The sequence below is a fragment of the Pelodiscus sinensis genome, chromosome 16, assembly GCF_049634645.1.
Source record: "Pelodiscus sinensis isolate JC-2024 chromosome 16, ASM4963464v1, whole genome shotgun sequence".
Classification (NCBI taxonomy): Eukaryota; Metazoa; Chordata; order Testudines; family Trionychidae; genus Pelodiscus; species Pelodiscus sinensis.
Window position 1 is genome coordinate 20,431,931 of NC_134726.1, and position 19,608 is coordinate 20,451,538.

The 19,608-nt window shown below is 44.1% G+C and overlaps 1 protein-coding gene across 2 annotated transcripts in view; it reads right to left on the minus strand.

The window, feature by feature from the left end:
* The window catches only part of SMG1 (SMG1 nonsense mediated mRNA decay associated PI3K related kinase), a 145,162-nt gene that overhangs the window by 81,355 nt on the left and 44,199 nt on the right, over positions 1-19,608 (minus strand). For both annotated transcript variants that reach the window (XM_075899384.1, XM_075899383.1), the window contains exons 7-14: positions 18,098-18,223; positions 17,928-18,000; positions 16,971-17,068; positions 15,800-15,973; positions 13,967-14,191; positions 12,517-12,618; positions 11,612-11,881; positions 9,608-9,738 (exon numbers count right to left, since the gene is read on the minus strand). In XM_075899384.1, the coding sequence (XP_075755499.1) occupies positions 9,608-9,738; positions 11,612-11,881; positions 12,517-12,618; positions 13,967-14,191; positions 15,800-15,973; positions 16,971-17,068; positions 17,928-18,000; positions 18,098-18,223 (1,199 nt within the window). The remainder of the gene's footprint in view (positions 1-9,607; positions 9,739-11,611; positions 11,882-12,516; positions 12,619-13,966; positions 14,192-15,799; positions 15,974-16,970; positions 17,069-17,927; positions 18,001-18,097; positions 18,224-19,608) is intronic.

A 19,608-nucleotide genomic window follows, 5' to 3' on the forward strand; every position in this document is an offset into this window, starting at 1 on the left:
CAGAGACTGCGTGGCCCCCGCAGCAGCACCTCCAGGGCCGGTCCAGGACAGCTTGGCTGTGGTAACACGCCTCCGGGGCCAGCCTGAGACCGCGTGGCCATAGCAGTGGTGCCTCTTGCCTCTGGGGCTGGCCCAGGATCACGTGGCCACAGCAGCGGTGTCTCTTGCCTCCAGAGCTGGCCCAGGACCGTGTGGCCATGGCAGTTGCTGCAAGGGGGGCACAAAGCCAGGTAAGTGTCCTACCCCACACCCAAATCCCCTCACTCCCCTCTCCCCACCAAGACCCGACACCCACAACTTGCTCCTGACCTTTCTTTGCTTCTGCTCCCTCCACCTGGCCAGACACCCTACTCGCAAGCCTGCTTCTGCACCCTACCTTCCATCCAGACCTAACAACCTCTTCCCCTTCTGCACCTCACTTCCCTCCTAGATCCTGCATCCCCATCTCACTCACTGGCAACCCTGTATAACATAGTGAACTCCTAATTTTTGTTCCTACTTCAGAGCCTAAAAGGGGTCCATAAAAATCCATTAACTCCAAAACCCCAGAAAGGTAAATCTGGCCTATGGGAAACCCTAAACCTCAGTTCCCCCTGTCCCTTCCCCTCTCCCCGTAAGGCTGGAGTGTCAGAGGAGTGAGGTGTCTCATTTGGGGGCCACATCACTGAGGATTGGGGGGTTTTGGAGAAGTTTTTCTGCTTCTCACTTGTCTGGTCCCCAACTGACTTTTCTGTGGATCAGCGGCTCCCAACCCAAAAAAGGTTCACCACATGTGCCATAAATAAAGAAAAACTTAAAAAACAACAAATAGTCTAGTAGAACCTTAAAGACTTAACAAAATATGTAGATGGTATCATAGTAAGTCCAGATCCAAGAATAAATAAGGGAAGGGGGGAGGGGTAGAGAAAAACGGGCGGGGGGGGGGGAAGCAAGACAATGAGTAGGTAGTTCAAATAGTTACAAAAGGCTGTTAAGAACCATGAGCACCTCCACTGGTTGGTTGGTTAAGTCATTAAAAGGTGGAAGAATTAAACTTGTGAAATAAGTTAATTCCTATCCTTCTTTGTGTATTTGGCTTGTGGAATTGGTCTGAAACAAAATGGCAACTTAGAGATCCATTAATGAGTGTCCAGGAAGATTAAAGTGTTCTCCAACAGATTTTTGTGTACTGCCTTTTTGGATATCTGATGTGTGGTCATTAATTCTTTCCCGTAGCGATTTTCCAGTTTGGCCAATATACACTGCAGTGGGGCATTGCTGGCATTTGATGGCATAGATCACATTAGTGGATGTGCAGTTAAATGAGCCTCTGATTTGGTGGCTGATGTCATTGGTTCCAGTGATGAAATCATTGGTATAGATGTGTGGAGAGAACTGGCACTGGGACTGATTGCAGGGGTGGGTTCCTGAATTATTATGATGGAGATGTGTTGCATGGCTACTGGAAAAAATTTGTTTAAGGCTAGGGGGTTGTCTAAATGAGAATTGGCCACTCCCCCAAGGCCTCAGAGTGAGGGGCCATTTTCCAGGATAGGTTGTAGATTGTTGATAATGCATTGAAGGGGTTTAAGTTGTGGATTATAGGTGAAGACAAGTGGAATTCTGTTTTCTTTTCTGGGCCTGTCTTGAAGTAGTTCATGTGTGGGTATTTTTTTTTTTTTTTGCCTATGTTTTTTCACTTCTCCAAGTGGGTATTTCAGTTTTAAGAATGCTTTATATAGATCCTGTGGGTATTTGTCTCTGTCTGTGGGATTGGAGCAAATATAGTCGTATACAATAGATTGGGAAATGTGTCTGGGATGGAAGCTAGAGGCATGAAGGTAAGTATAATGGTCAGTAGGTTTCCGTTATAGGATGGTGGAAATCTGTCCATCATTTAATAGTACTGTAGTGTCAAGGAAGTGGATTTCTCGTGTGGACTGATTCAGCCCGAGGCTGATGGTGGGGTGGAAGTTGTTGAAATCCCTGTGAAATTCTTCAAGGGTTTCTTTCCCGTAGGTCTATATATTGAAGATGTCATCAATGTAGCATAAGTAGAGTAAAGATCTTAGAGGGGGCGAAAGCTGAGGAAACATTGTTCAAGGTCAGCCATAAATACGTTGGCATATTATGGTGCCATATGGGTGCTGCTGACTTGAAGATACAAATTGTCTCCGAATAGGAAGTAGCTGTGGGCGAGGACAAAGTCGCAATGCTGTGTAATCAGGTGTGCAGTGCTGTCATCAGGGGTAGTGTTCCTGATAGCCTGGAATTGTTGTTCATGTGGACTATTGATGTAAAGAGCTTCTTTGTCCATGGTGGCCAGGATAGTATTTTCAGGTAGATTATGGATGTTTTGTAGTTTCCTTAGGAAGTTGGTGGTGTCTCAAAGGTAGCTAGGAGTGCTGGTAGCATAGGGTCTGAGGAGAGAATCAATAAGCGCCAAATAATCCTGTTGTAAGTGTACCGATGATGGGTCATCCAGGATTTCCAGGTTTGTGTATCTTGGGTAGCAGATCGAAAACTCCCAGTCAGAGATTGGGGGAAGGGAGTTAGTGTAAATTTGGTCCTAAGCAGCATCAGAGAGCCTCATGAGCAGCTGTTTCTGGGGTTTTTTATATTCTTTAGTGGGATCACAGAAGAGAGGCTTGTAGAATTTGGTGTTGGTGAGTTGTCTGGTCACCTCCGGTTACAAACTGTTTTGTTCATGACGACTACAGCACCCCCTTTGTCAACCTCTTTGATTAGGAAGTTAGAATTGTTTTTGAGGCTGTGTATTAGCATTGTGTTCTGCATGACTGAGGTTATATACTATATGATGTTGTTTGCTGACAATGTCAGTTTCAGAACATTTGCAGAAGCAGTCCATGTAGAAATCAAGACTCTTGTTATGACCGTTAGTAGGGGTCCATATAGAAGCCTTCTTCTTGTGAAATTGGTGGTGGGGGGGGGGAAGAGGGTTAGCGTTAGGGTGGGCTAAGGGATGGAAAGGCGTTTTGTAGACCAGTGAGGAATCTTTTGGTGCTTGGGTTCGAAAGGAAAGAATCACCGTAAGTGGTGCGGTGGAAGGCGGCTATAGCAGCTGCATGAACCTTGATAGTACTTAGTGCCAGGCCTGACTCCCTAAGGTGAAAGAGGTAACCCAGTAGGAGAGGGATAGTCTGAGGGGGTATAGTATGAGTACGTTTAAGCCACTAGGAGAATCTGTTCCATTTGTAGAGGTTAGTTTTCCTGGTGGACTCTCCTACTGTTGATTAATAGTTCGTTTACTCTTTCACAGCAGGCATTCTTGGCATCCTGGAGCCATGAAGGAGCCAAGTGTGGAGGCGGAGTTTGTGCAGTTTGGGGTTGAGAATTGCACCGTGATTCTGGGAGAGAACACTACGTTGAGGCAGAAAAGCATAGGGATCTATCACTGTCATTCTGTAGAGGTAAGAATACCATGTTTGTCTCAACCATGCTGGTGGGATGAGAATCGCATGAGCTCAATCTGTTCTGATTTTGATGATGACCTTGTGAAGTATGGGAAGGGATGGGAACACAGAGTAGCAGTGCATCCCATTTGATGGAGAAAGCATCCCCCAGGGAGTGCTTCCCTAAGGCTGCTCTGGAACGGTAAAGGTGGCATTTGCTAGTCATGAAAAAAAAGTGGCAGTTCCTGGTCACGAAAAAAATCTATGTCTGGTTGACCCCATTGGTGAAACACGCAACCGAGGGCATGCATGTCTATTCCCCACTCGTGGAGGTTATAAAACTTGCAACTGAGGGGGTCTGCTGTAACATTTAACACCCCTTGGAGGGACATGGCAATGGGGGTAATCTGGTGCGCCAGGCACCAATTCCATAGCTTGAGAGCCTCTGTACATAGGGATAGGGATCGTGCACCATCTTGCCAATTGATATAATACATGGAAGTGGTGTTGCTGGTCATGATGTCGATAGTCTTGTGAGCTATGTAGCGTAGGAAATGCTGGCATGCATATCACACTGCTCTTATTTCTGAAAGGTTGATATGGAGGGTTTGCTCTGCGAAGGTCCATTTGTCCTGGGCCGTGAGGGCTCCTAGGTGAGCACCCCATCCCATGTGTGATGTATGGGGTCATAATGGTAAATGTAGGGGTCAGTTGATAGAATGGAATGCCGGTTAAGACATTGTGTGAATCCGTCCACCAGTGCAGGGAGTTAAGGATCCGTGGTGGAATGGAACTGACTTGGAGAGCGGGTCTCTGGATGGGGCGTAAAGTATAGCGAGCCAAGACATCTCATCTGGAGCCTCGCTAGCCTGACAACGTAGGTTGTGACAGCCATGTGGCCCAAAATTTTTAAGCATTCGCAAACTGTCGTAGTACGGGTCGCTCATGCTACCGCTATGAGGTTGCATAGGGTGTGGAATCTGTGCATCAGTAAATTCGCTTTCGCTGTGACGGTATCGATGTGTGCTCCTATAAATTTTAGCACCTGTGTGGGATGGAGCATGGATTTTTCATAGTTTATATGGAAGTCAAGGCAGAGCAAAAGGATTGTGGTAGTCTCGATCATGTGTTTTGTTTCTTGGAGGGATGTGACTTTTATGAGATAGTCGTCTAAGTATGGAAATATTATGTCTCCCTGATGACATAGGCATGCTGCTACAATGGCTAGAGTTTTGGAAAATACTCTGGGAGCTGCTGAAAGGCCAAAAGGGAGCACTTGGTATTGGTAATGGTAATGACGAGAGCCAACAGAGAATTGTAGAAAACGTCTGTGGGCGGGATGGATTGTTATGTGGAAATCTTGGAAGGTTGAGAGCCAAAAGCCAGTCTCCTTGATCCAATGCTGGGATTATTGTTGCTAGGGTCACCATCTTGAATCGTTGGTAAGCGACAGATTTGTTGAGCTTCTGTAAATCTAGAACGGGCCTCCATCCCCCATTCTTTGTCTGTGTCAGAAAATAGGTTGAGTAAAACCCTCGGCCATGGAACTCTGTTGGTACCTAAGCAGAGGCGGTAAAGCATCATTTCTTCGAGGAAGGTCTCGTGAGAGGGGTCCCTGAAGAGAGATGGGTAGGGGGAAGAGAAATGAAAGGGATGGAGTAACCACAGTGGATGAGCTCTAGGACCCATTTGTCCGATGTTATTTGAGCCCATTGTTGAAAGAAGGGGCGGAGGCAGTGATTAAATTGTGGATGGTTGGCTGATGGTGTAACCACAAGGAGAGTGTCTTTCTGGCTGCCGACCGAACCTTCAAATTTGCTATTTGGATGTAGAGGGTTGGGCTGCTGCCGTTTGGTGTTGTTGCTGACATTGAGGCCTATGTGTCATTAGGGTCTTTGCTTTTGTTGGAAGTCATATCTTGGTTGCTGTCTGTATGGCTCCCTGGGCCTCTGGCAATTGTTTTATCTGGTTCTCTTAAATGGGGGTGTATATGTCCCCAGGATCCTGAGGGTGGTGAGGGAGACCATCATCAGTGAAGTACTGCATCGGTTTTTGCAGTGAAGAGGTTGATCTTAAACTTTCTGCTGCAAATCCCTAGGCACCCCTGATGCTTGGAGCTAAGATATTCTCTGCATCACAATCACTGAGGCAGTGACGCATGCGGCCATGTCTGCCACATTCATCCTGGACTGTAGTGCCATGCGAGAAACTGTATGGCCCTCCTGCATAATTTTGAGGAGGATAGGCATCTTATGGTCGGGTAAGCATGGTGTAAATTCTTGGTATGGGGAATAATTAGAATAGTCATAATCCGCTAACATGGCGGTATAATTTGCTGCTCTGAGCAGCAGAGTGGTCGAGGAAAATACTTTGCGGCCCATAATATCCATTTTTTTTATGATCCTTGACATGTGACATTGATCTCATGTTTGGCTGTTTGACAGTGTCAAACAGAAACGACTACCAGAGAGGAGTTTGGTGGAGGGTTAGTAAAAAGAAAATCCATTCCCTTTGGTGTGATGAAGTATTTTCGATCTGTTCTCTCATTACTTGGAGTAACAAATGCCAGGGTCTGCCAGATGTTGTCTGCTGGGTCCATAATAGCCTTGTCCATGGGGAGGACAATTTTGGAGGAGGTAGGAAGCTGCAAGGTTCACAAAAAACTATACTGCTTTTATTGAACTTCCTGCAAGTCTTGTTCTTGAGACAAAGCTGCCCTTTTAAAAAGTTCTTGGAACTTTTTTGAGTTGTCCGACGGTGGTGGGGTGATGGATATTACCACCTCATCTGGTGAGGATGACAAATTATGGACAGGCATCCTCTCTTCACCCTCCGACAAAGAGTCTTCCATCTGAGTCTGGACTAGGAAGTTAGGCAGTGTCATCAAGGTAGAGGGTTGGGGAGAAAAAGGTGGTTTCCTGGATGTTATGGAATGTGCGATGTGATGAGTCTTCGCATGAGGACATGAATCCCATGATTGCTATTGTCCCGGGTAAGAGGATGGCGGATACGTATAATGATGAGTATTTCAGGGTAGCGCTGTTGGTGGTGGGTATGCAAATGTAGAAGGTCCAGTATCCAAGGATGGGGCTCTGTGTGCCGAGCTGGAGTGCTGGGAAGAAAAATTGCTGCGTGGCTTGGCGCCGGCTTCACTCAGGGAGTGAGACACATTCGGTGACCTGCGAGAGTGCACCGATTGTATGGAGGAGCCTGGGGATTCCAGTGCTGGTGAGGGGCGGCTCAAAATAGGAGAATCGTACCACCAATGCTCCTGGGTTGGTGCCAAGATTCTCATATTGCTATGGCATGGGAGTAGGCGGAGCTGATTAGTCCAGAGGTGGCATATTGGCACGGGGTCTCTTGAGTGTCAGTGCCGAGTGAGTTGGCTGCTTCAGTGCTGAGCGGTGTTTCTGTTGGTCGGACAGTGTTGTCAGTGCCACCGGTGCCACTTGTTTTTGTTTGGGTTCTGATTGGACCCTCTTATGTGGTACCAGCGTCTTGGCTGGTGCCATGCCCGATGTGCTGTGCCTGTCCGCGGTGCTGACCCTCGAGGCAGTCGGTGCCAATGGTAAGGATCGGGCTAGAGATAGTCTCGTTTGTGAGACAGACTTGCCAGAAGAGGTAGAGGGACGTGATTTATCCAAACCTTTCGGCTCGGCTAATGATTTTGAGGCAGTTGTTGTGTCCTCTAAAGATAGTTGGAGACACCTTTCATAGAGGAAGGTCTTTAGTCTGTTAGCAAGGTCGTGGCATGCTCTGGCCGTCAATTTAGAGCAATGAGGGCACTTTTATGTTTGGTGCCATTCTCCAAGGCACTTTATACACACAGAATGCCCGTCAGACAGTCATAGCATCCCGGCCCGAATCACACCTCTTGAAGCCGGGAGATCCCAGCAGTAGGCGCAATGAAAAGCGGCCGGCCGACATAATTTTTTTTTGGGGGGGGGGGGGGGGTATAGTGTTGTGGCGGAGCGGGGAAGGGGAGGTTAAAGCTTGGAAATGTGAGGAAACTAAGGAGAATTAACCATTGTGTGTGTGTGTGGGGGGGGGTCATTTCTCTGTAGAATAGCGGGATGGAAAGAAGCTCCATCTGCTGACAAGGATGACAAAGAAGGAACTGAGGGAGCTGCACATGTGCCTAACTGACACCAACGGCATGAGGGGGCACCACAGCACATGTGTAGCTGACACTGCTAGAAAAACCTCCGGTCACTGGCACAAGGACACACCAGCACCCAGCACTACTTGAAGAAGAAACTATGATACTATTTTTGTTAGTCTCTAAGGTGCCACGGGATTACTAGTTTTTAAAGTTACAGACTAACATGGCTACCGCTCTGAGACTTTCACCCTTGCATCTCACTCATGTTATGACTACTTGCTGATCTGAAATCTAAAAGTTTTCTATTCACAGGCATTTTATCCCTAATACAACAATTAACATCTACTTCAATTTTTGCAGCTGTAACATACAATGCTTTTGTTAATGCTTTCATGCAAGATTCCACACATACAAAATGACACTGTTTAATGCATACTGGAAAGAGTACACTAAATGTAAGAGGAATCATGTAGACACTGTTTAATGCATACTAGAAAGAGTACACTAATGTAAGAGGAATCATGTAATGTACTAGAGGTTTTTTTTTTTTTTTTTTTTTTAAACTAAAGGAAAATCATTAGTCCATATCAAAATAAGTTTGCTTACTTATTTTGACACACTTAAATTATAAAATAAACCTTAATTTGCCATCTTAAAAATATCTAAAATTACATTTTGCACAAGATTTTTAGGAAACAAAATATGCATGGCCAATTTCAACCTGGAACCATTTTTCATGGATGAGATATAGTATTTGTGAAAATAAAATCAACAAAAATAAGGATTTATAAGAGAATAATATCATAGGGTTGGAAGAAACCTCAGGAGGTTGAATCCAATCCCCTGCCCAAAGCAGGACCTACCCTAACTAAATCATCCCAGCCAAGGCTTTGTCAAGCTAGGACTTAAACTCTAGGAATGGAGATTCTACCACCTCCTTAGGTAACCCATTCCAATGCTTCGCCACCCTCCTAGTAATACAGTTTTTCCTAATATCCTCCACCACTGCAACCCGAGACAATTACTCCTAGTTTTATGATTTATCACTACTGACAACAGCCTCTCTCCATCCTCTTTGGAACCTCCCTTCAGGTAGTTAAAGGCTGCTATCAAATACCTCCTCACTCTTCTCTTCTGTGGACTAAACAAGCCCAAATCCCCCAGCTTCTCCTCTTAAGCCATGTGCTCCAACCCCCTAATAATTTTTGTTGCGCTCTGCTGGACTTTCTCCAATGTGTCCCCATCCTTTCTGTAATAGGAGGCCCAGAATTGGTTGCAGTAATCCAGATGTCACCTCATCAATGCCAAATAAGCACTTCTCTAGATCCGCTTGCAATGCTCCTCCTAATACATGCTTGGATTAGCCTTCTTGGCTACAAGGGCACATTGTTGACTCATATCCAGCTTCTCATCCATGGTAATCCCCAGGTCCTTTTCTGCTGAACTGCAGCTTAGCCAGTCAGTCCCCAGCCTGTAACAGTGCTCGGGATTCTTCCATCCCAAGTGCAGGACTCTGCACAAGTCCTTGTTGAACCTCATTGGATTTCTTTTGGCCCAATCCTCCAATTTGTCTAGATTACTTTAGACCCTATCCCTACTCTCCAACGTATCTACCTCTCCCCCAAATGAAAAGTAACAGAGAGGTAGCTGTGTTAGTCTTATCTTGGTAAAACAAAAAAAGCAGTCATGTAGCACTTTAAAGACTAACAAGATAGTTTATTAGGTGATGAGCTTTCGTGGGGTAGACCCACTTCTTCAGATCATATTCTGAAAGTGAATTGGCATGACCCCACCTTCTGTTCTATGTAGCTGATTCATTAGTTTGTAATTTATTTTTTCCATTGTATCCCTCTGTTATATAATGGTCATGCCAATTCACTTCCAGAATATGTTCTGAAGAAGTGGGTCTGCCCCATGAAAGCTCATCACCTAATAAACTATCTTGTTAGTCTTTAAAGTGCTACATCACTGCTTTTTTTGTTTCCCCCAAATGGTGCCGAAACATTGCTTACACTAATATCAGTACTGCTATAGTAAAATTCTTTCTTAAAACTCAAATACAGTTTAAATCTATTTATAATCTTAAATATTAATGCCTTAGTGATCTTCCTACCTGGTACAATGTGAATATAAAGTGTAGAGAACTGCATACTGGACAGCAGGAAAATGAACTGCTATGTCACTGTGAACAATCATCAAATTCTTACTTAGCAGTGCAAAAACAGTTGGAGAAAGGGCCCACATCTATAAAACAATTGTAATAAAAGCACAAAAATATAAGTGTAAAGCATATTGCAATTAGTCATATATACATGTGTCTGGTTTATAAAGAAATAAATTGTCATACATTTGCTTGCAACAAAAATCTAATGCTGAAATCACAAAAAAAACCTGCTGAGATTAGGACATTTTTACTAGAACTCTTGGGCTGTGTCTACATTGGCATCCCTTTCCGGAAAAGGGATGCTAATGAGACACTTCGGGGGATATTTAAATCCCCCGCGGATTTGCAATTCCGAAGTGTCTCATTAGCATCTCTTTTCCGGAAAGGGATGCCAATGTAGACACAGCCTTGCTGTTTTGTCTATCTAGAGTTTCTCAAATATGAATGCTTTCCTGCCCATGATTGAAACAACACACATCAGTCTTTTCTGATGTAAAAGTTTTCTTTAAAGGTAATGCAAAGTTAGTTTGAATCAAAGTGGTACAATACAAAAGTTGGAAATAGCGCAGGCTTCTATATTTTTCTTTCCTACTCAGTAATTTTCACATATTGTACTCAAATACTATATTTTCTTTCGTTGAATCATTTAAAATATGAATAGGCAAATTATCCTATATATTTCCAACTTTGTTTGCTAATCTATTTTGCAGTCCCTGTTTTTTTAAAAGCACTCTGTACATAAGTTGCCCCAAAAGTTTTATATTCTACCTTGAAAAGACAGAACACATATCAAATGCAAGGTAGCATTATACGGTCAGTGAAAATCACTGCAAGATACGCCAAAATTATTTCTCTCTTTCTTTTCTCATCAAGATGGTAAATGTTCTGGCAATAGTATCAGAAGCAATACACCATCACTCCAGTAAAGAACAATAATGTGGAAATAACATTTCAATAGATCTTTAAGATTAGAAATAATTTTCTCAACAAATTTTGCACCACTAAAATGAATATTAAAACTCCCCCATTAACTATGATGAGAAATCAAGAAAAAAAAAAAGACACCTTAAGTACATATATACATGTATGAAATGAAGATTAGTAGAGCCCTGCGCAGATAGAAATGTCTATCTGCAGACTGATATTGTGATCTGCAGGGCTCCACTCCCAAGAGCCCCTTTGGCCAATGGAGAGGATTCAGGGCTGGCCTTATGAGGAGAACTGAGGCAGCCACCTCAGGTGCCAGACTGTGTGTGGGTGGGTGGATGGTGGGGGGGGAGGAGAGGGGAAGGGAGAGGAATGACACCACTAGGACCCAGAGTGTAGAATTGTGTCTGCTGCTGGTGCATATGTATTCTCTCTGCTCTAGATGCACAGAGATGGCGGAGTGATGTGCTGGAGGAAGGAGGGCACAAGAGAAATAACAGGCAGGCAGGAGAAAAGGTGGCATGGGGGCATCATTTGAGCTCCCCGCCTCAGGTGCCAAAACGTTGTGGGCTGGCCTTGAGAGGATTGTTACCCTGTTGCACCAGGGAGCCAGCGCCCCGCACCAGCAGCTCCTCCTGACAACGTGGCTGTCCCACTCCTAGCCCTGCCTCCAGCCATAGCATCTCCTGTTCCAGGTCATACAAACCCGCTGGGAGCGGAGTTGAGGAAGGTTTAGACACGCTGCCGGGAAAAGCTGCTGGCATGGGGCCCTTGCTCCCTGCTGTTACGCAGTGGTTCTCTCCACTGGCAGCAAAGGCAGGAGAGCACAGACTTGAAGATCTGTGGATCACAATGTCTGTCCGTGGATATCTGCATATGCAGATAGACATTTCTATCCGCACAGGGCTCTAAAGATTAGGTGCATTATATGAATCCTCAAAGACTTATGACCATCAAAAAGAGCCAAAAAATATATATAATTTATTGAGTAAAAATTACTTTTGTTTATTGCCATTAAGTACTTACCCCAATCAATGAGTTTTTAGCATTTCCAATAGTAGTTAGGGCACTGAGGTCAAATATAATTACAAATTTTGCATTAGCCACATTGAATAAATGGTTCTTAAAAGCATCATGCTGGATTTCAGAACATGCCTCAGGAAGCTGTAGGCTACAAAGGAGACTGTTTAGAGCACAGGTCATTTCTCCCAGAATCAGCCGGTAAGCAGTCTCCAAAACAGGAATATTCTTCAGGCTCAATACCGCTTGATATACAGCATGGGCTGCTCCAACAACCTTGAAAATGAAGCGATTCAAATATCATTTAACCGTGTGATATTTCTGAAGCGAAGCATTCTTGTTAGATGAGACTTATGAACATGCATGTTATGACAGTGCCTCTCAACTGCTTCCTTAATTCTTCTAGGCAAATTAAGCAGATTACCATTTTAGGATATCAAAACCATGCCAGCCAATAGTAAAACAAATTAAGACAGGTGGGTCAATTTCCATTAAGCATCAACTGCAAAACTAAAAAATGAATTAAGCTTAAATACATGCTAAAATCCCTCCTGAATAAAACTTTGAGTTAAGTTATATTTAGTGCATACAAAAAAAACCAACATTGTAACTGGCATTTTCTTTTCCACCTTCCAATTTATATTTACACCATTTGCTGCATATGCAATTTATAAAAACAGTTTAGAAAAGATCTCTCTTCTGTCTGGTATGTGAGATCAAAGTATTTTTCCCTATGTGCCACAATCAAATGAATAATAGCCAAACCTGCGTTTGGGCTTCTGTTTTCCTAAATAAGTTCAGACATCTAGCCAACTTTTTTAGGAGGTAAAATTCCATAAGTTAATATGCCAGTGTGCTAAAATAGTATCCAAACTACAGAAGCATATTGGTAGCAGCCATCCACTCCTTACCTCTTTCTCCTTATGGTAACGAAGAACAAGTAGTTTAGATTCTGGTATAAACAGTTTCTCTACAAATGTCGATGGCAATTTTGTATTTATTTGTTCAACAATCTAGAGACAAAACAATCAGTGATAATGTATATCTTCAGTCATCTGAATTCTTTTTTCAAACATGCATATTTATGGCACTAATTTATAGAATTTAATGCATCAGAACCCCTTAAAGATATTTATAGACATTTAACAACATTTAAGTTAAGAAACAAGTTAATGAAAAAATATATACATATAGTTATTTATGTAATGTGCAATTGCTCTCCAAAATTCAATATTGAGAGGACGGGGTATTTTTATGCTATCTTGTCAACCTAAGTGGAATTCAAGACCAATATAGGTTGCTGGACATAAGTTTGGTAATGTGATAATATGGCTGATTAGCCAACAGAACGCTTAGTCAACACCCTGGGTGTTCAGATTAATATTCCGCAGTAGTCCAGTATCCAACTTCAGCCAGGGCAGAGCAGTTGAATAAACACACTAAATCCCAGCCTCTCTGGCCTTTCAGCAAAAATACTACCACCAATTATTAATATATTGGTTAAAGAAAAGTTATGATCCAAAGGTCAAAGGAAATTGTTTTGAACAAACTGGACACACCAATCAATAACGTAGAGGTGGGCAAAAGGGCATCCATGGGCCAGATTCAGCCCGCCAAGCAGGTGGATCTGGCCCACAGAGGCCCTGCTGCTCCCCCACCTCCAGGCTTCAAAGCGCCGCAGGCTGCTTGCGGGGGGATGGGGGGGGGGGGGAGAGTGGAGGAGGCTTTGTGTGCTCCCCTGCCCCCCCCCGGCCAATCAGGACCTGACGAGAGGGGAGGGAGCGGCATGAGGCTTCCTTTGCCCTGCCCCAGCCCTGGGAGGAGCCCACAGCACTTCAAAGTGCCACATGCTCCTTGCAGGGCGGAAGGAGGCTTCATGTGCTCCTCGCAGGGCAGAAGGAGGCTTCGAGCGTGCCAAGCCTCTTCCAGGGCATGGGTGTCTAGTGGGAAGGGGGGGGCAAAGGGGCTCCCCCACTCCCGGACCAATCATGGGGTAATCCCGCCCCTTTCCATTTAGGCCCTGCCCCTTCCGGGGTGGCCCAGAGCTACCTCAAAAATGTTTGAAGTGGCCCCCAGACAAAAATTATTGCCCACTCCTGCAATAATGGAACAAAATCAGAAGACTATCACCACAAGCTCTACCAGCTTTTCAAAATTATTACATGGATTTGATAGATTTTTGTTTGCTTGGCTGGTTTGGTTTGGTTTGGGCAAGGGGAATACAAGATATTGAAACAGAAAGAAAGGAAGCAAATATTCTGATTTATTATTAAATCACTTTGTAATTCAGGTGCCTGAATGAGATGTGAGAAATATTTTTTCTAGTTAAAAATCCCCACAAAAATGAGAATTTGTATGTACCAGTGTCAATAAATTCAAGACTGAGATGATATAATCGGTACCACAAGTCTGGCAATTCTCCAGTTGATCTAACCCATATGTAATGACCATGTCACAGTGTATAGTCATACTAGGGTCCAGACTACCAAGTAAAACCCCAACACACTCATTGGCAGCTGTCAGTACAGCCTCAGAGAAGAACACTTGGTTTGCTGCAGTTACACATCTCATTACTCTGTACAGAACCTGGAAAAAAAGAAAAGCAAATTCAAGTCAGTTTAACCAAAACTAGTATTGGATATTACTTAAGTATATCTACTTAAGAAAACCCACATCTACATGCTACTACATAGAATAATAGAAATGCAGACTGAGGACAGGGTGTCTGGCCAGGAAAGGGGGGGCAGGATCGGGCTGGCAGCAAGGTGTCTTGCCAAGGGAGAGAGGGCAGGGTGTCTGGATGAAGGAAGGGGGCAGGAGCAGAATGGGGGTGCAGGGTCTCGGCATGAAGAGCAAGGGACACTTACTTTTTTTGTGCCACGCACCACTCCCAGGGACCAGAGGCTTTTCCCACTGCTCCAATGGGGAAGCTGCCTCCAGCACCACTTCTACTATTGGGTATGGGGACCTGATGCACCGCCACCCAAACAGTGGGGAACTGTCTGCCTGGCACTCCAGCCTCATGCCCCCCTGCAAGATTACAGTGCCAGCTTCCTATGGAGAGAGGGGAGTATCCCGAGGCTCTGTGCCAGATTCAGCTTGCGGGGAAGCATGAGTGCTGCTCCTCCCCTCCCCACAACAGTGTGCATGCTTCCTCAAGCCAGATTGGGGCTCTCCCCTCCCCCCTCCTTGCAGGAAGCCAGCGCTGTAATCTTGGGAGGGGGAACGATGAGGCTGGAACACCAGGCAGGCAGCAGCCTGAGGCAGGCAGTGATTCCTTGGTGGGTTGCAGAGTGTCAGGACCCAGAACTTGGAAGGAGAAGTTGGACTGGCAGCAATTACTGGCACCGCCGCCCCCCAGGCCCTCCTGCAGGGGAGCTGAAGACCAGCAGGGAGCCCTCCGAGGAGGGGCCGGAAGGGGGGAATCCCAAGCCATGGCCACCGCTTCTGACTCTATGGAGGCTGGGGGAGCGGGGTGACACAGTGACATGATTACATCACTCTGTTGTCCTACAGGAATTTCTAGATATATATAGACACACAAATACACGTGCACATATACATGTCCAAATCACTGTTGTTTATAGGGTTGTGAAAGTGTAAATGTGTACACAGTTAACTGATGAGCTCAACATATGTAAGGGGGGCACTTACTTGGCTCTACACACTCTGTTGCTCCCATTGGCCATGATTCTGGCCAATGGGAGCACTGGGGAAAGCCTCCAGGCAAGAAGTTTCTGGCGCTGCCGTTCCCCCTCAGTGGGAAGCCCACACTGGCGCTCCAATAGGGAGAGGAAGAGGCGGAGCTGGAGCACCAGCATGGGCTCCCCGCTGCAGGAGGCGACAAGCCCTGAGCCCAAGTGGTTCACGGACCTCAGTTTGAGAATCACTAGGTTACATGAACAGATCATAACAACAAAAGTCAGAATGAAACACCTTCGTAAAAATAATGACATCAAACATTGTGATTTCTGGCACATAGCTATCAGGCTTCTGTTACAATCATTACAAAATATTAAATCAGATTGTTAGCTGGCAAACAAATATAATCCTTGAATAAAGTTGACCATGAGTATACTTGTATGTTGCCAAATATTGCAAAAATATACAATACTGGGTTTCATTATTATTTGTAGTCAATTTATCAGCAAGTATTTCTTAATAAGTAGCATGAAACAGGTACTGAAATCTTACATCAGTTACATATGCTTCAGTAATTGGTGGTCCTCTAATAGGGCTGAAGCGTTCCCCAATACTCCTCACCACAGTGCTGAAAACCCGAAGAAGTGCAGCTAATTTAGGTAATGATACTGAAGGAGGAGGAATATCTTCGTCCACTGATTCCCCAGAGGCCACATGGCTTAGGTCCTAGATGTGGAAACATATATCATTAAGCATACCTATGAAGTAAGCATAAGCAATTGTAATAAACAAAATATATTTAAATTGCAATTTTAATATCACACACATCCCATATATATAATATATATGACAACACTAAGAAACCCTGAATTTTCTCTTTCTACATAGCTTCATAAAGCTGTAATTATACTTGTTAATTAAAGATTACAAGCAACACAAAATATCTAGAAAACTATATTTATATTAGCTTTGTGTATATAGTCTCCATAAATGTTGAGCTAAATTACTGATGTACAAATTACAGATGTATTATTGTTGTAATTTATAGCAAAACAAATCCAGTTACCATATGATGTCAGATTTAAGAAGCAACTTTTTTTTTTTTCCCCCCCAATTACTGTGATGTCTCAACATCATCTCATCTGTTTTAACAGGAAATCATGACAAGATTACAAACTAGAAGGAAATGCTAAGAAAAATTTGGCTCTCTTACCACTAGAAGTTGGTCCAATAAAAGATCTCTCATTCACCTTGTGTCTTTAAGAAAATGCAATATTGCATTCCAGTGTTTTAATAAACATGTTTAAAATGCATCTAAGAGCTACTGGCTAATATGTTACAAGAGATCACTATTACTTTCCTATTCCTATCCTTAAAACTACATTCCTCCTAAAAACAAGACGGGATCACTTTAATACTGCTAAGATTTCATCCAAGTAGTATGCAAGCATCTTTATTTTATATTCTGTAAGTGTATGTAGCATTTGAGTCCCCTCTCATCAACCACACACCTTACTCTCGGCATATTTCCTATAAATGTTACAAAACAAGGAAACACAAACACACACATGGTGGATGAGGTAATAATTTTATTGGATAAACTTATGTAGGAGAAACAAGCTTTCAAACTTAACAAAAAGCTCTTCAAGCAGTACTTTATGGCTATATTATACCTGAATTATTTTAGACCTGTTAAAGCTGCTGCACAATAAATTTCATATACCTCAGCATATGCCTCCATATCCTCTAGAAATTGCCCCAAAAGTGTGGTGGAAAAAGCCAGATCAGCTACCCAAAATGGCTCCAAGCTCTGTAGCCATCCTGTGTAAGTCAGACCAAGTGAAACAGATTGTTACAAGCAAAATAGAACATAGGTATAAAATTTCAGGTACATATTAGCAAGGGGACAGAAAAGATTACTAATTTAATCTTTAGAACAAAATTTTTATTTATAATTATTTACATTAGAGTAACAAAAGTAGCCTCCAGGAGATGGGGTTCCATTGGACAAGGCACTGCATAAATACATTGTAAGAAAGAGTCTACCATTAAAACAGATAAAGGAAACACTAGTCTCCTTTTACAAATGAGCACATGAAGCACAGAGAGATTAAATCACATGCCCAAAATCACCACAGGAAGTCAGTGGTAAAGCCAGGAAGTTAATTTCAGTATCTGGAATCTCAGACCATCCTCCTCTTTTCCAGCAGAACATTATTTTAAAGGTGCACAAAAAGGATGCTATGTTTTCAGAAATTAACTTGAGATTTGATAACTATAAGAATGATTTAATTTTTGACATTTAAAGGAAAAGCAAATGATATTTAAATATATAATGGCTAAAACATCTTTTAAATAATAATTGACTGATGTGCAGAATACATGACAAGAAGTGTTTTGATTCTGAGTTCTAGTAATACATTAAGTCTCCCATATAAATTCATTTAATCCATATGGGGAAGAACTGAATTGGACTTCTAACAACTCATGAATGCCACTTACCTGTAGGGATTGCCACTGTGTGACAAGAGGCATCTTTTGCCTGGGGATCAAATAGGTTACCTTCACAGCAGCGTGAGCGCAATGGAACTGAGCAACACTTAGAAATAAGTCCACATTCTACACAACGTGGGGAAGAACACTAGTCACAACATGCAATGATTTTATAGGTCACACTTACCAGACACCTGCTGTGTCAGAGAAGGTTTCTGAGTGTGATCTATATGCCATCCAACCAATATGTCAACTGTGTCCTTGAAAGTAATGAAATAGGTAAATCACCTATGTGACGTGGTATGTCAATGTTATATACAAAAGAAGGGAACAGAAGGAAGTCAGGCACAAGCTTACCCTAAAATTGGTGCTGAAAATATGTGGGTAACATCGGGACACCAGAAGGATGCATTTGACACATTTGCACAGTAACTCTGGTGTATCCACATTTTCTAGAATGGACTGCAGGCTAGTCATTACAAGCTTAAAAACACAATCACAAATTTAAAAAGCTACTAGTTATTTCATTAAAAAACATTTACAAATCCTGAATTGTGATTAATTCTATTATAACCTTGACAAGTCAGATAAAATAATAAAGGTCTGCTACAAAACAGATGGCTGCTCATGATAACATTTTTAGGATTCAGGCAAGTATTTGCATAGCATTTTGATGTATGGTATATATTTTCTGCCTGCCTATGAAACAAGGGAATGGCAAGAGGTGAAAGGGAGGAAATGGTAGGTTAACAATGATAAACTTATTTAAAGCTCACTAGGAATTACAGAAACAAATAAGTCTACCAGGAGAGGGGATGCATACTATTAGGGTTACCAATAAACTACAGTATAATTCTTTCCAGTTCCCTAAACAAAATACTCTACACAGGTAAAGGGACTTTTCTGCCAGTATAACTGCTTCTATACCAGTGGTCACCAACTGGTCAATCGTGATTGACCGGTTGATCGTGGCACCCATAGGGGTCGATTGCTATAGCCACCTGGCCAGGCAGCAGCCCCTCTTTGATCCAGTTCAGCTGGAGCATGGCACAGCCTCACTGGCCATGGTGTTTAGCCAGCCTTGGCTGACTGAATGCTGCAGCCAGTTGGGCTGGAGCAAACAGGGACAGCCACCCAGCCAGCTGGCCTCAGTTTTCAGCCCGCCGAGGCTGCGCCATGCTCCAGCTGGACTGGGTTAAAGAGGGGCAGCTGCATGCGGCTGCTGACCAGGTGGCTGCCCTCTTTGATCCGGTCCAGCTGAAGTGCAGCACAGCCTCAGCAGACTGAAAGCCGCGGCCCACAAGTCTGAGCCAGGCTCCAGCTGGGCTGGATCAAAGAGGGGCAGCTGCCCTGGAAGCTGGCCCTCTTTGTAAACTTGCTGGCTGGGAAGGAGGAAGAGGTATGCCTGCAAATAGAATGCGTCCCCTTCTTCCTGTCCCGGAGCAGGAGGTGCTGGGCACGTGGCACACAGGGAACAGGGCTACTCCCCACAGGCTGTGTGCACAGCTGGGGAGCCATCTTCCCCAGTGCCCCGTTGTACCCGGCTGGGCTGTGTGGGGGCCAGGGAGCCCCTTCCCCAGTGCCCCGCTGTGCCTAGCCAGGCTGAAGCTAGCCCTGGGCAGCCTGGGCTCTGCCTGGCCCAGCCCTCTCTATCCTCACCCTGGTGTTGCTCCCTGGAAGCTGAGTGTCCCAGCACTGCTGTCCTGCTGATGAGTGAGCTAAGGACACAGGGATGTAGGGGCAGGATGGGAGAGGATAGAAATTGCAGTTAGGGGCATGGGGCAATGCAGGGGATCAGGTTGGGGGGGGGGGGTGGTCACGGGGCTGAGGAGAATGAGGCTGGAGCAGAGGGAAGATGTGAGGAGATA